Below are 12752 nucleotides of genomic sequence, written 5' to 3' on the forward strand. Positions count from 1 at the left end.
CCATGTTCGATTCGCTGCTGGATGAAGGCCTCTCCCGACATTTGTGTAAAAGGTCATCCGGGCTGTGCGTCGATAGTCACCGATGTTCGTTAGCCGTTGGCCGGGGATCGAACTTTGGGTGGCGGCTGGTTCGTGGTACTAAAGTTAAACACGTGGTTTTTTTGTTGACAATTTTTTTTTGTTGACAAATTTTTTTTTGTTGGCACATTTTTTTTGTTGACAATTTTTTTGTTGACAATAATTTTTTGTTGACACATTTTTTTTTGTTGACAATTTTTTTTAAATTTGACCAGGTAAGGCCCCACTAAACTATGCAGATTTGTTTATCTCAGAAGCGACCTGGTCACCACAAATGATAGTTGAACCGAAAGTGGCTTTTTTGATTTAAAGCTTTCGTGACTGCAGGGATTCGTATTCTTGGTTCTTTCGGTAAAGTCACGTAGAATGGAAATAATAAAATAATAAAAATAAAACTAATAAAATAATTCTACCCATGGTGGACACTACCCATTGTGGACACTGCCCATGGTGGACACTACTCAACCACAACCCCCTCCGTGTGTCCACCCCCCCGCAGTCATCGACGACAAGGTGGACCCGGACTACGAGACGCTGCGCATCGGCAACTCGCTGTCGCACCGCAACAAGGGCAAGGGCGACGAGGACGACAAGAAGGTGGGCAACTATGAGACATCTCCTTTACCAGTGCCAAAATATAGTGATAGGTTTTTACCCTTTCAACTGGTACAAAAACTGACACCTTTATACAAGGCATCATGTTTGCAATAACCACAACACGAGCAGTCAAAATGCAAACAAAAAGAAACAACTCTGATGATGATGATAATGATATGCACTGTCCTTGAAGTTGATTGGTCCACACCCGAGACAGCTTTTCTTAGAGCCTAGTCTCCATTGGTGTTGGACCAGATGACGCCAAAAGGCGTACAACTCAAAAACAGCGCACTATCAGAGTATTGAGAGCTCGGGGTAAGCATTTACACTATGAGACATCTCCTTTAGCAGTGGCAAAATATAGTAATAGGTTTTTACCCTTTCAACTGGTACAAAAACTGACACCTTTATACAAGGCATCATATTTGCAATAACCACAACACAAGCAGTCAAAATGCAAACAAAAAGAAACAACTCTGATGATGATGATATTTTTAGCGATAGGCTCCACGAAACGACAGAAATTGACGGGGATTGCTCTCTTGTGTTTCACGGGGCATCGCTTGCGTGTTACGGAGTAAACCCACTACGACATTCACAATTCCAGTAGCGTAACGTTTCGGCCGGTAATTACAACAACAACAAGAAGCAGCATCGTCAGGATGGACAGCCACGGAGTTGTGGAGAAATCCTCCTCCCGCTTCGGTCTTAAATTGACGGGCGTGTTAATGTGATGTCGTCACCTGTGATCCAATCATGCTCGCAGGCTAGAGGGAAGGGGTCAATGTATATTTTGAGTCTTACTGGGTTTGTTGTGGGGTTTTGTTGTTGTTGTTGTTGTTGTCGTCAAGGGAGGACAAACTTCGGAGACATCGCAAGACAACGACGTGGAGAGTGAATACTTGGAGAACGAAAATGAAAACGATGAAGGTAGATGTCACTTTGCTAAAATCCTGACCTCGTGAGCGTCACTAGGAGATGTTGACTACCTCGCCTGGTCTACAGGAGGTCGTGGGTTCGATCCCGACCCTGACGCCTGCTGCTGTATATTTGGAGTTTGCGTGTCTCTCTCTCTCTCTCATCATCATCATCACGGTGGCTAGGAGATGTTAACTACCTCGCCTGGTCTACAGGAGGTCGTGGGTTCGATCCCGACCATGATGGGGGGTGGGGGGCAGAGCTTTCTGACGTCATATTTGAGGGCGGGGGGGTCAAAAATTGTCCAAAATCGCGTGACGTCATTTATGGACGGCCCCCAACGTTTGGTGTGACTCTCCTGACCCGGAGACCCCGGGTGACCCCTGAGAGTGAGTGGGTGGGTGTGTGGGTGTGTGGGTGGGTGAGTGGGTGGGTGTGTGGGTGTGGGGGTGGGTGGGTGGGTGGGTGTGTGGGTGGGTGGGTGTGTGGGTGGGTGGGGTTGTGGGTGTGTGGGTGGGTGAGTATGTGTGTGAGTGTGTGGGTGGGTGTGTGGGTGGGTGAGTGTGTGGGTGGGTCGGTGGGTTAGTGGGTGGGTCGGTGGGAGAGTGTGTGGGTGGGTGAGTGGGTGGGTGGGTGGGTGAGTGGGTGTGTGGGTGCGTGGGGTGGTGGGTGTGTGTGTGGGTGTGTGGGTGGGGTGGTGAGTGTGTGGGTGTGTGTATGGGTGGGTGTGTGGGTGTGTGAGTGTGTGGGTGGGTGGGTTGGTGTATGGGTGGGTGGGTGAGTGGGTGGGTGTGTGGGTGTGTCGGTGTGTGTGTGGGTGGGTGAGTGGGTGGGTGAGTGGGGTTGTGGGTGTGTGGGTGGGTGAGTGTTTGGGTGGGTGAGTGGGTGGTGGGTGTGTGGGTGGGTGAGTGGGTGAGTGGGTGGGTGGGTGGGTGTGTGGGTGTGTGTGTGGGTGAGTGGGTGGGTGGGGTGGTGGGTGAGTGGGTGGGTGGGTGAGTGGGTGGGTGGGTGGGTGTGTGGGTGGGTGAGTGGGTGGGTGGGTGAGTGGGTGGGTGGGTGTGTGGGTGTGTGTGTGGGTGAGTGGGTGGGTGGGGTGGTGTGTGAGTGGGTGGGTGTGTGTGTGTGTGGGTGGGTGGGTGAGTGGGTGGGTGTGTGGGTGAGTGGGTGGGTGTGTGGGTGTGTGGGTGTGTGGGTGGGTGGGTGGGTGAATGGGTGAGTGGGTGGGTGGGTGGGTGAGTGAGTGGGTGTGTGTGTGGGTGGGTGGGTGTGTGTGTGGGTGGGGTTGTGGGTGTGTGGGTGGGTGAGTGTGTGGGTGGGTGTGTGTGTGTGGGTGGGGTTGTGGGCATGTGGGTGGGTGAGTGTGTGGGTGGGTGAGTGTGTGGGTCGGGTGGGTGGGGTGGTGGGTGTGTGGATGGGTAGGTGAGTGTGTGGGTGGGTGAGTGTGTGGGTTGGTGGGATGGGTGGGTGGGGTGGTGGATGTGTGAGTGGGTGTGTGGGTGGGTGAGTGTGTGGGTGTGTGGGTGGGTGGGTGGGTGTGTGGGTGGGTGAGTGTATGTTTGGGTGGGTGCGTGTGTGGGTGGGTGGGTGAGTGGGTGTGTGGGTGGGTGAGTGTGTGGGTGGGTGAATGTGTGTGTGGGTGGGTGGGGTGGTGGGTGGGTGAGTGGGTGTGTGGGTGAGTGTGTGGGTGGGTGAGTGTGTGGGTGGGTGGATGTGTGAGTGGGTGGGTGAGTGTGTGTGTGGGTGTGTGTGTGGGTGGGTGAGCGTGTGGGGTGGTGGGTGAGTGAGTGTGTGGGTGAGTGTGTGGGTGGGTGGTGGGTGAGTGAGTGTGTATGTGGGTGAGTGGGTGTGTGGGTGGGTGTGTGGGTGAGTGTGTGGGTGAGGGTGTGTGTGGGTATGTGGGTGAGTGTGTGTGTGGGTGGGTGAGTGTGTGTGTGGGTGTGTGGGTGGGTGGTGTGGAGGGATGTCTCTCTCTGTCAGGCCGTGCCCTGTACGTCTGCCCGCGCGCGTCAAACGCAAGATCCCCCCCCGCCCCCCTCCCGCCCCCCCCGGCGTCTCACCTACCTACCTACCTCTGCGTTCGTCCGCAGTGTTCGAGAACGCCGAAAACATGGAGCAGAACTCGGACGAGACAAAGGTAACGACGGACACGTGGTACTTCCCCCCCCCCCTCTGACGCTTCCCGGTGAAGGGGGGGGGGACAGTGCCACGTGGTATCCCCCACTCCCCCCCCCCCTCTGACGCTCCCCGGTGAAGGGGGGGGGGTAGTGCTTGGTGCGGTGTGTAAACATCGCCACTGGGGAGACAAAGGCGGCCGGGCGTGGTGCTGGCCACCCACCCCTCTCGTGTGCCGTGCCGGCCTTCATAGCTGCTCGCTAACAGCACTTGCACCAACAGTCTGTTAAGGCTATACGGGGGGATCTTTGTCTTTATCTGGTGGTGGTGTTGCTGTTGTAATCCTCTTGTAACGTCCCACTTTTGAGTCAAGTCCACCCCCCATTTGCTTTCATTCTCGTCTCTGTGTGAGTCTGTGGGTCTCTGTGTGAGCCTATGGGTCTCTGTGTGAGCCTATGGGTCTCTGTGTGTGAGTCTGTGGGTCTCTGTGTGAGTCTGTGGGTCTCTGTGTGAGTCTATGGGTCTCTGTCTGAGTCTATGGGTCTCTGTGTGAGTCTGTGGGTCTCTGTGTGAGTCTATGGGTCTCTGTGTGAGTCTATGTGTGTGTGAGAGTCTATGGGTCAGTGTGTGTGTGAGTCTATGGGTCTGTCTGTGTGAGTCTATGTGTGTGTGTGTGAGTCTATGGGTGTGTGTGTGAGTCTATGGGTCTCTGTGTGAGTCTATGGGTCTCTGTGTGAGTCTACGTGTGTGTGTGTGAGTCTATGGGTCAGTGTGTGTGTGAGTCTATGGGTCTGTCTGTGTGAGTCTATGTGTGTGTGTGTGTGAGTCTATGGGTCTCTGTGTGAGTCTATGGGTCTCTGTGTGAGTCTATGGATGTGTGTGAGAGTCTATGTCTGCGTGTGTGAGTCTATGGGTCAGTGTGTGTGTGTTAGTCTATGGGTTAGTGTGTGTGTGAGTCTATGTGTGTGTGTGTGAGTCTATGGGTCAGTGTGAGTCTATGTGTGTGTGTGAGTCTATGTGTCAGTGTGTGTGAGTCTATGGGTCAGTGTGTGTGAGTCTATGTGTGTGTGAGTGAGTCTATGGTTCTGTGTGTGTGTGAGTCTATGGGTCAGTGTGTGTGTGTGAGTCTATGGGTCAGTGTGTGTGTGTGTGAGTCTATGGGTCTGTGTGTGAGTCTATGGGTCAGTGTGTGTGTGTGTGTGAGTCTATGGGTCTGTGTGTGTGTGAGTCTATGTGTGTGTGTGAGTCTATGTGTCAGTGTGTGTGAGTCTATGGGTCAGTGTGCGCGTGCGCGAATCCACGGAATATTTGCCGAGCGTCGCTCACCCTCCCGCCCCCCCCGTCTGTCTCAGGGCAAGAAGCCGGGCAAGGACACGGTGACCTCGGCCTTCACCTACGTCGCCCTCTACCGCTTCCAGTCGCAGGAGAAGGACGACCTAGACCTTCAGTGAGTGCGCGACCCTCCCGGCCTCCCGTCCATCTGTGTGCTGCGTCGCGAAGGCCCATTGAGGGTAGGAGTGATTTGATGGTGTCAACGTGGTCGCCAAATGATTCGCACGGGGAGATTCATAGGCTCACGCAGAGACCGTTACACTCACGCAGCGATCCATAGACTCACGCAGAGACCCATAGACTCACACAGAGACCCATAGACTCACGCAGAGACCTATAGACTCACAGAGACCCATGGACTCACACAGAGACCCATAGACTCACACAGAGACCCATAGACTCACACAGAGACGCATAGACTCACACAGAGACCCATAGTCTCACACAGAGACCCATAGACTCACACAGAGACGCATAGACTCACACAGAGACCCATAGACTCACACAGAAACCCATAGACTCACACAGAGACCCATAGACTCACGGCGATCCATAGACTCACACAGAGACATTTACACTCACACAGAGACCCAAATACTCACATAGAGACCCATCAACTCACGCAGCGCCCTATAGACTCACAGAGATGCATAGACTCACACAGAGACCCATAGACTCACAGAGATCCATAGACTCACGCAGAGACCTATAGACTCACACAGAGACCCATAGACTCGCGCAGAGACCAATGTGATATCGACTGCAAACTTCGTATACTTATGTCTTACTGATGACAATACTATATTCTATCATTAAAATTTTTACAAATATTTTCAAACAATCTTTTTACACGATTTCTATTAACTCACTCTGTTGTTGTTGCCGTATCCTCAAATCTTGTAACTCTATTTTAACCCACTTCCCAATGTGGTATCGACTGCAAACTTCGAATACTTATGTCTTACTGATGACAATACTATATTCTATCATTAAAAATTATAAATTAATATTTTAAACAATCTTTTTTACGGCTCTAACTGTCCATGCTCAACTCACGTTGCCTGTAAACCACCACGTGGCCCCTTTCGCTAAGCTTCGCGCCCATTTCCTGGAGTCGTGGAGTTCTGCCATTACGAGTAGGGTACATTTCATGAAAGCGTGGTTTTTAAAAAAAGTATTTTAAATATGACTTTTTTTTATTAGAAAATAAAGACACGAGTGGCGTGTGACAGCGAGCTGCTAAGATGACGCTGCTTAACCCTCTGTGCCCTCAGCCCTGGGGACCGGCTACAGGTGACTGATGACTCCAACGAAGAGTGGTGGAAGGTGAGTTCGCTCATTTTTACTAAAACACATTCCTCCTGCGGAGGGAGCTGGTAGGAACGTTGGGTTGCTCGGTCAATGGCCAGGGTCAACGGCGGCGTGGTGTATTCCGCAAATATGCCCGACTGTGAGGGCGGGCACAAGCCGGCGTGAGTAGGTTAAACGTTGAGTTTTATAAGGGCACCACGGGGTGACCAGCCCCTCCCCACCCAGCCCCACCCCCTCCCCACCCAGCCCCACCCCTCCCACACCCCACCCAGCCCCACCCTCACCACCCAGCCCCTCCCTCCCCTCCCCACCCAGCCCCTCTCCACCCTCCCCTCCCCACCCAGCCCCTCCCTCCCCACCCAGCCCCTCCCCTCCCCACCCAGCCCCTCTCTCCCCACCCAGCCCCTCCCTGCACGACGGACGGACGGACACAATAATCCCCTGTGGGCTGGTGTAACCAGGAGGGTCCTACCAGTATAAACAGGATCAATGCTCTGAATGAGTGATAGACGGAGTACTCTGTAGAGGGCATTTGGCCGACTGGGGCGCCATGGTGGTGCCTGCTGTATATTTGTAGTTTGCATCTCATCATCACGGTGGCTAGGAGATGTTAACTACCTCACCTGGTATACAGGAGGCCGTGGATTCGATCTCGACCCTAACGCCTGCTGTGTATTTTGAGTTTGTGTGCCTCTCTCTATCTCATCATCATCACGGTGGCTTGGAGATGTTAACTACCTCGCCTGGTATACAGGAGGTCGTGGGTTCGACCCGGACCCTGATGCCTGCTGCTGTATATTTGAAGTTTGCGTGTCTCTCTCTCTTTGTGGTGAGATGTTAACTACCTCGCCTGGTATACAGGAGGTCAATGGTTCAATCCCGACCCTGATGCCTGCTGCTGTATATTTGGAGTTCGCGTGTCTCTCTCTGTCTCATCATCATCACGGTGGCTAGGAGATGTTAACTACCTCGCCTGGTATCCAGGAGGTCGTGGGTTCGACCCTGACCCTAACGCCTGCTGCTGCTGTATATTTGAAGTTTGCGTGTCTCTCTCTCCTCGTGGTCGCGTAGATTTTCTTCCGGGTCCTCCGTTGTTTTTTCTCTCTCCACATTTAGAAATGTGCGTTTAAAGTATTTGTCTGCTGTACATTTCCACTCGATGATGATGAGCCACTTCGTTGAGCTATCATCTGTGATGGCCAGGTCGCTTCTGAAAAATATCCATACAGGTCAAGTGGGCATTACTTTGTAAAATAAACAAGTTTAGTTGTAGTTTTTAACCCCAAACAAGCATAACCCGTAAAAACAAAGTTTTTCACTATAAATCCTTTATATGCGTGGCGGCTAGAGTCCTCTCGTCCTCTGGCTTGAGATGGCTGCCACCTATGGGTCAGATGATTGCATGGCAGCATTAAGCAATTGGTAATTAAATATAATTTTTTGTCCTAAACAGTGTAAAATTTTTGACATTTTTTTTCACGAAAATTAATTGTCACGCACAACGAGTCTGTGTGCAAAATGTCAGCTCGATTGGATCACGGGAAGTGGGTTAAAAAACGACCGAAAGATTTGCACGGTCGTAAGCAAGCACGCAAGCAAGCAAGCGAACTTAATATAAAGGATTAAAAAAAATTAACCCGTAAAAGCAAAGTTTTTCAATGTAAATCCTTTATATGCGTGGCGGCTAGAGTCCTCTCGTCCTCTGGCTTGAGATGGCTGCCACCTATGGGTCAGATGATTGTCTGCCACCATTAAGCAATTGGTAAATAAATATTTTAAAAAATTTCCCTAAACAGTGTAAAATTTTGGAAACATTTTTTCACGAAAATTCATTGTCACGCACAACGAGTCTGTGTGGAAAATGTCAGCTCTATTGGATCACGGGAAGTGGGTTAAAAAACGACCGAAAGATTTGCACGGTCGTAAGCAAGCAAGCGAACTTAATATAAAGGATTTAATAAATGATTTAATAAAAAACCTCTTATGGATATGTGCGTGTGTGTGTAGAGTTTAGCGCTACGCTGCGCTACGAACCTGGCGACCAGGGTTCGATTCTCGCTCACGGCCACCAACACCGTTGACGATTATATGAACCGGTCCTGGGCCTCCCCTAGGTCGGCTCGGCCTCAAATCAGTACCTGGTGCGATGTCTAAACATCGCCACTGGGGAGACAAAGGCGGCCGGGCGTGGTGTTGGCCACCCACCCCCTCGTGTGCCGTGCCGGCCTTCATAGCTGCTCGTTAACAGCACTTGCCCCTACAGTCTGTTAAGGCTATACGGGGGATCTTTGTCTTTGTGTGTGTGTCTGCATGTTCAAATGTAATGTTGATGGCGTAGCAAACACCGCCCCCTACTGCCTAAACTGCGCAGGACACTCTTTTCAGTTTCATTTATTTAGTTTCATTTATTAGGTACGAGCTTTACTACCCCGGCTTCACCGCACACCACACCAGCTACTCGTTTGAGGCTGAGTCGACCTAGGAGAGACCCAGGACCGTTGTAAATAATCATCACCGGTGGTGGCCGTGAGCGGGAATCGAACTCGGGTCGCCGGGTTCGTAGCGCAGCGCGCTACCTGCTACACTACAATGCGGGTAACGTGACAGATTTGACGTCACAGCTCACTTGGCGTGCAATAAATTTCTGCATTATTGAGCTCCCCCCCCACCCAAAAAAGACAAAAGTGTATTTTTATAATGTTTGCATGGTGTACAGTCTGGAAAGCATCCACGTGGCAAATTTACAGTTTGTTGCATGTCGGGAAGTACGCTAAACATTTTGAACAGACACACATAATCACAACTTTGCCTTTTATATATATGGAGATAACCCTGTGAGCCATGCAGCTCTTGACTCGGGTGCAACCGCAACAAACAAAAACACGAACAAGAAACATCTTAAAGTGACTCACGCGCAAACCGAAAAAATCCTGGAAAAAACAGCAAAGTCTTCCAGAAAAAAACACCGAATTTCAACGCTGTGTGCGAAAATCCCAGTGGGGATACAAGTCAAACAATAACAACCACAAGACAATGTAGATTGAAACGAGGCTCGGTGACTCGGCTTTGCCGGGTACACAAGCGCAGGAAAAATAATAACAACAGTCGAAACAGGTCCCTGCGGGGTGGGCTGGTAGGAACGAACAAATGAATGGCTATAATAAAATGAAATGGCGGGGGTACGATACGAAGGGAGAGTTTGAGGCCTAGTTCTAGGCTTTAGGCCTAGCTGTAGGCTTTAGGCCGCTGTGAGTTAATTTTTATTTTTTTAATTAAAAACTATCTCAGGGAATTATAAGGGAATGTTACACTTGTTTAGCCAGGAAAGCCTCACTGAGTCTAAAGGTTTTTGTAGGGTCCTGCCAAGTGTTTGCAGTGGGGGGCGATGTTGCTACACCTAATCGGACATCGGACGGACGGACGGACGATATAATCTATTGTAGGCTGGTTCACTTCGTTCCTATCAGTAAAACTCAACTTTATTATTTGACCTGGAAAAAACAGCAGCAAACACCGCATTTCAACGCTGTGTGCAAAAATCCCAGTGGGGATGCAAGTCAAACAATAACAACCACAAGACAATGTAGATTGAGGTTCGGTGACTCGGCTTTCCCGGGCACACAAGCGCAGGAAAAATAATAACAACAGTCGAATAATAATAATAATAATCCAGGGTGGTAATTTGATCGAAGGATGAATTAGTTTGCACCTTCTGACTCATACGATCTGTCTCTTGCTTTTAGCCTACGGATACACTTTGAAAATAATTGGTATGCACAAAAACTCAACTTAGAAACAGTTTGTTTTAGTTTATTTGACCAGGTAAGGCCCACTGAGCTATGTAGTTCGTTTGCAGAAGCGACCTGGCTACCACAAATGATAGCTGGACGAAGTGGCTTATCACGTGGACATTCATAGCAGCTAAATAACTCAAATCGCGCGAAGTCAATTAAAAATGCGGAGGGAAAAACCGGAGGACCCGGGGAAAATCCATGCAATCGCGGGGAGAGAGTGACACGCAAAACTCCAAATATATACAGCAGCAGGCGTCAGGGTCGGGTTCGAATCCACGACCAGGCGAGGCAGTTAACGTCTCACCACGGAGAGAAAGACACGAAAAATTCCAAATATACAGCAGCAGGCGTCAGGGTCGGGTTCGAATCCACGACCTCCTGTATACCAGGCGAAGTAGTTAACATCCCTTAGCCACCGTGATGATGATGATGATGTGAGAGAGAGACACGCAAACTCCAAATTTACAGCAGCAGGCGTCATGGTCGGGTTCGAATCCACGACCTCCTGTAGACCAGGCGAGGCAGTTAACATCCGTGTGACCGCTGCGACACTCCGTGGTGCTGTGCCGCACAATATTTGCGCGACCGCTGCTGTGTGCGTGATGCCACGTGCCATGATGGGTGCCACCCGATGCCGCTTTGGCCGATGCCGCGTGCCGCGCAGGGCAAGATCGGCGAGCGAGTCGGCTACTTCCCCGCCAACTTCACGCTGAAGATCCGCACGACGGAGCGCGTGTTTCGCTGCGTGCGCACATTCGTGGGCAACCGCTACCTGGGCCAGATCACGCTCAAGCAGGACCAGGTGAGGGCTAACAGAACTTGCCCCAACAGTACAGCAAGGCTATACGGGGGGTATTTATCTTTGCATCTTCGTGGGGAACCGTTACCTGGGCCAGATCACGCTCAAGCAGGACCAGGTGAGGGCTAACAGAACTTGCCCCAACAGTACAGCAAGGCTATACGGGGGGTATTTATCTTTGCATCTTCGTGGGGAACCGTTACCTGGGCCGGATCACGCTCAGGCAGGAACAGGTGAGGGTTAACAGCACTTGCCCCAACAGTCTAGCAAGGCTATACGGGGGACATTTATATTTGCACCTGTGTGGGGAACCGCGACATGGACCAGAGCACGCTCAGGCAGGACCAGGTGAGGGGTAACAGCACTTGCCCCAACAGTCTAGCAAGGCTATACGGGGGATCTTTGCCTGCATCTGTCCCGTCACCTGCTGCAACTAGCCTGGTACATCAGTTAACCCGTGGCACCTGGGTCTGCCCCGTGACCTGCTGCACCTAGCCTGGCACATCAGTTAACCCGTGGCACCTGCATCTGCCCCGTGACCTGCTGCACCTAGCCTGGCACATCAGTTAACCCGTAGCACCTGGGTCTGTGCCGTGACCTGCTGCACCTAGCCTGGCACATCAGTTAACCCGTGGCACCTGGGTCTGTCCCGTGACCTGCTGCACCTAGCCTGGCACATCCGTGAACCCGTAGCACCCCCATTTGACCCGTGACCTGCTGCACCTAGCCTGGTACCTCAGTTAACCCGTAGCACCTGGGTTTGTGCCATGACCTGCTGCACCTAGCCTGGCACATCCGTGAACCCGTAGCACCTCCATCTGCCCCGTGACCTGCTGCACCTAGCCTGGCACATCAGTTAACCCGTGGCACCTGGGTCTGTCCCGTGACCTGCTGCACCTAGCCTGGCACATCCGTGAACCCGTAGCACCTGCATCTGCCTCGTGACCTGCTGCACCTCGCCTGGCACATCCGTGAACCCGTAGCACCTGCATCTGCCCCGTGACCTGCTGCACCTAGCCTGGCACATCAGTTAACCCGTAGCACCTGCGTCTGCCCCGTCACCTGCTGCACCTAGCCTGGCACATCCGTGAACCCGTAGCACCTGGGTCTGCCCCGTCACCTGCTGCACCTAGCCTGGCACATCCGTGAACCCGTAGCACCTGGGTCTGTGCCATGACCTGATGCACCTAGCCTGGCACATCCGTTAACCCCCCCCCCCGCGCTGTAACTTTTCCGCAGATCTGCGTGGAGAAGGGCGGAGGCAGCAACGGCTTCCTGGCCGTGACGAGTGGCAGGAAGAAGGGCCTGGTTCCCGGCGACTTCCTCGAGCAGATCTAACGGCGCCACCACAACGGGACACGGGGTGGTGGTGGTGGTGGGCGGTGGCGGTGGTGGTGGCGGCGGTGGTGTGCGGTGGTGGTGGCGGTGGTGGGCGGTGGTGGTGGGCGGTGGTGGTGGTGGCGGTGGTGGGCGGTGGTGGTGGCAGTGGTGGGCGGTGGCGGTGGCGGCGGTGGTGGGCGGTGGTGGTGGCGGTGGTGGGCGGTGGTGGTGGGCGGTGGTGGTGGTGGGCGGTGGTGGGCGGTGGTGGTGGCGGTGGTGGGCGATGGTGGTGGCGGTGGTGGTGGCGGTGGGGGGTTAACGCAGACAAGGTCACGCAAAACCTGCACGGTCGCGCGTCAAGGGGCAATCGGTTTCAAAGTCGTGAACAAAACTAACAGCGGACGAAAGTGTTCGCCAGAGGATAGGTGGGTTCTTGTTTTGTTTCTTTTTAAAAATATAAAATTTACTTTCATCGACGATGACTTCTGGGG

General features: G+C 52.4%; 1 protein-coding gene across 1 annotated transcript in view; it reads left to right on the forward strand.

The window, feature by feature from the left end:
• Positions 1–12279, forward strand: part of LOC144951357 (SH3 and cysteine-rich domain-containing protein 3-like) — a 43239-nt gene extending 30960 nt beyond the window's left edge. Inside the window, exons 6-12 of the mRNA XM_078881574.1 lie at positions 578–675; positions 1527–1605; positions 3681–3727; positions 5058–5152; positions 6312–6363; positions 10807–10944; positions 12181–12279. Coding sequence (XP_078737700.1) covers positions 578–675; positions 1527–1605; positions 3681–3727; positions 5058–5152; positions 6312–6363; positions 10807–10944; positions 12181–12279 — 608 coding nt within the window. The remainder of the gene's footprint in view (positions 1–577; positions 676–1526; positions 1606–3680; positions 3728–5057; positions 5153–6311; positions 6364–10806; positions 10945–12180) is intronic.
• Positions 12280–12752: the final 473 nt, after the last annotated feature.

Source organism: Lampetra fluviatilis, chromosome 62, assembly GCF_964198595.1.
Source record: "Lampetra fluviatilis chromosome 62, kcLamFluv1.1, whole genome shotgun sequence".
NCBI lineage: Eukaryota > Metazoa > Chordata > Hyperoartia > Petromyzontiformes > Petromyzontidae > Lampetra > Lampetra fluviatilis.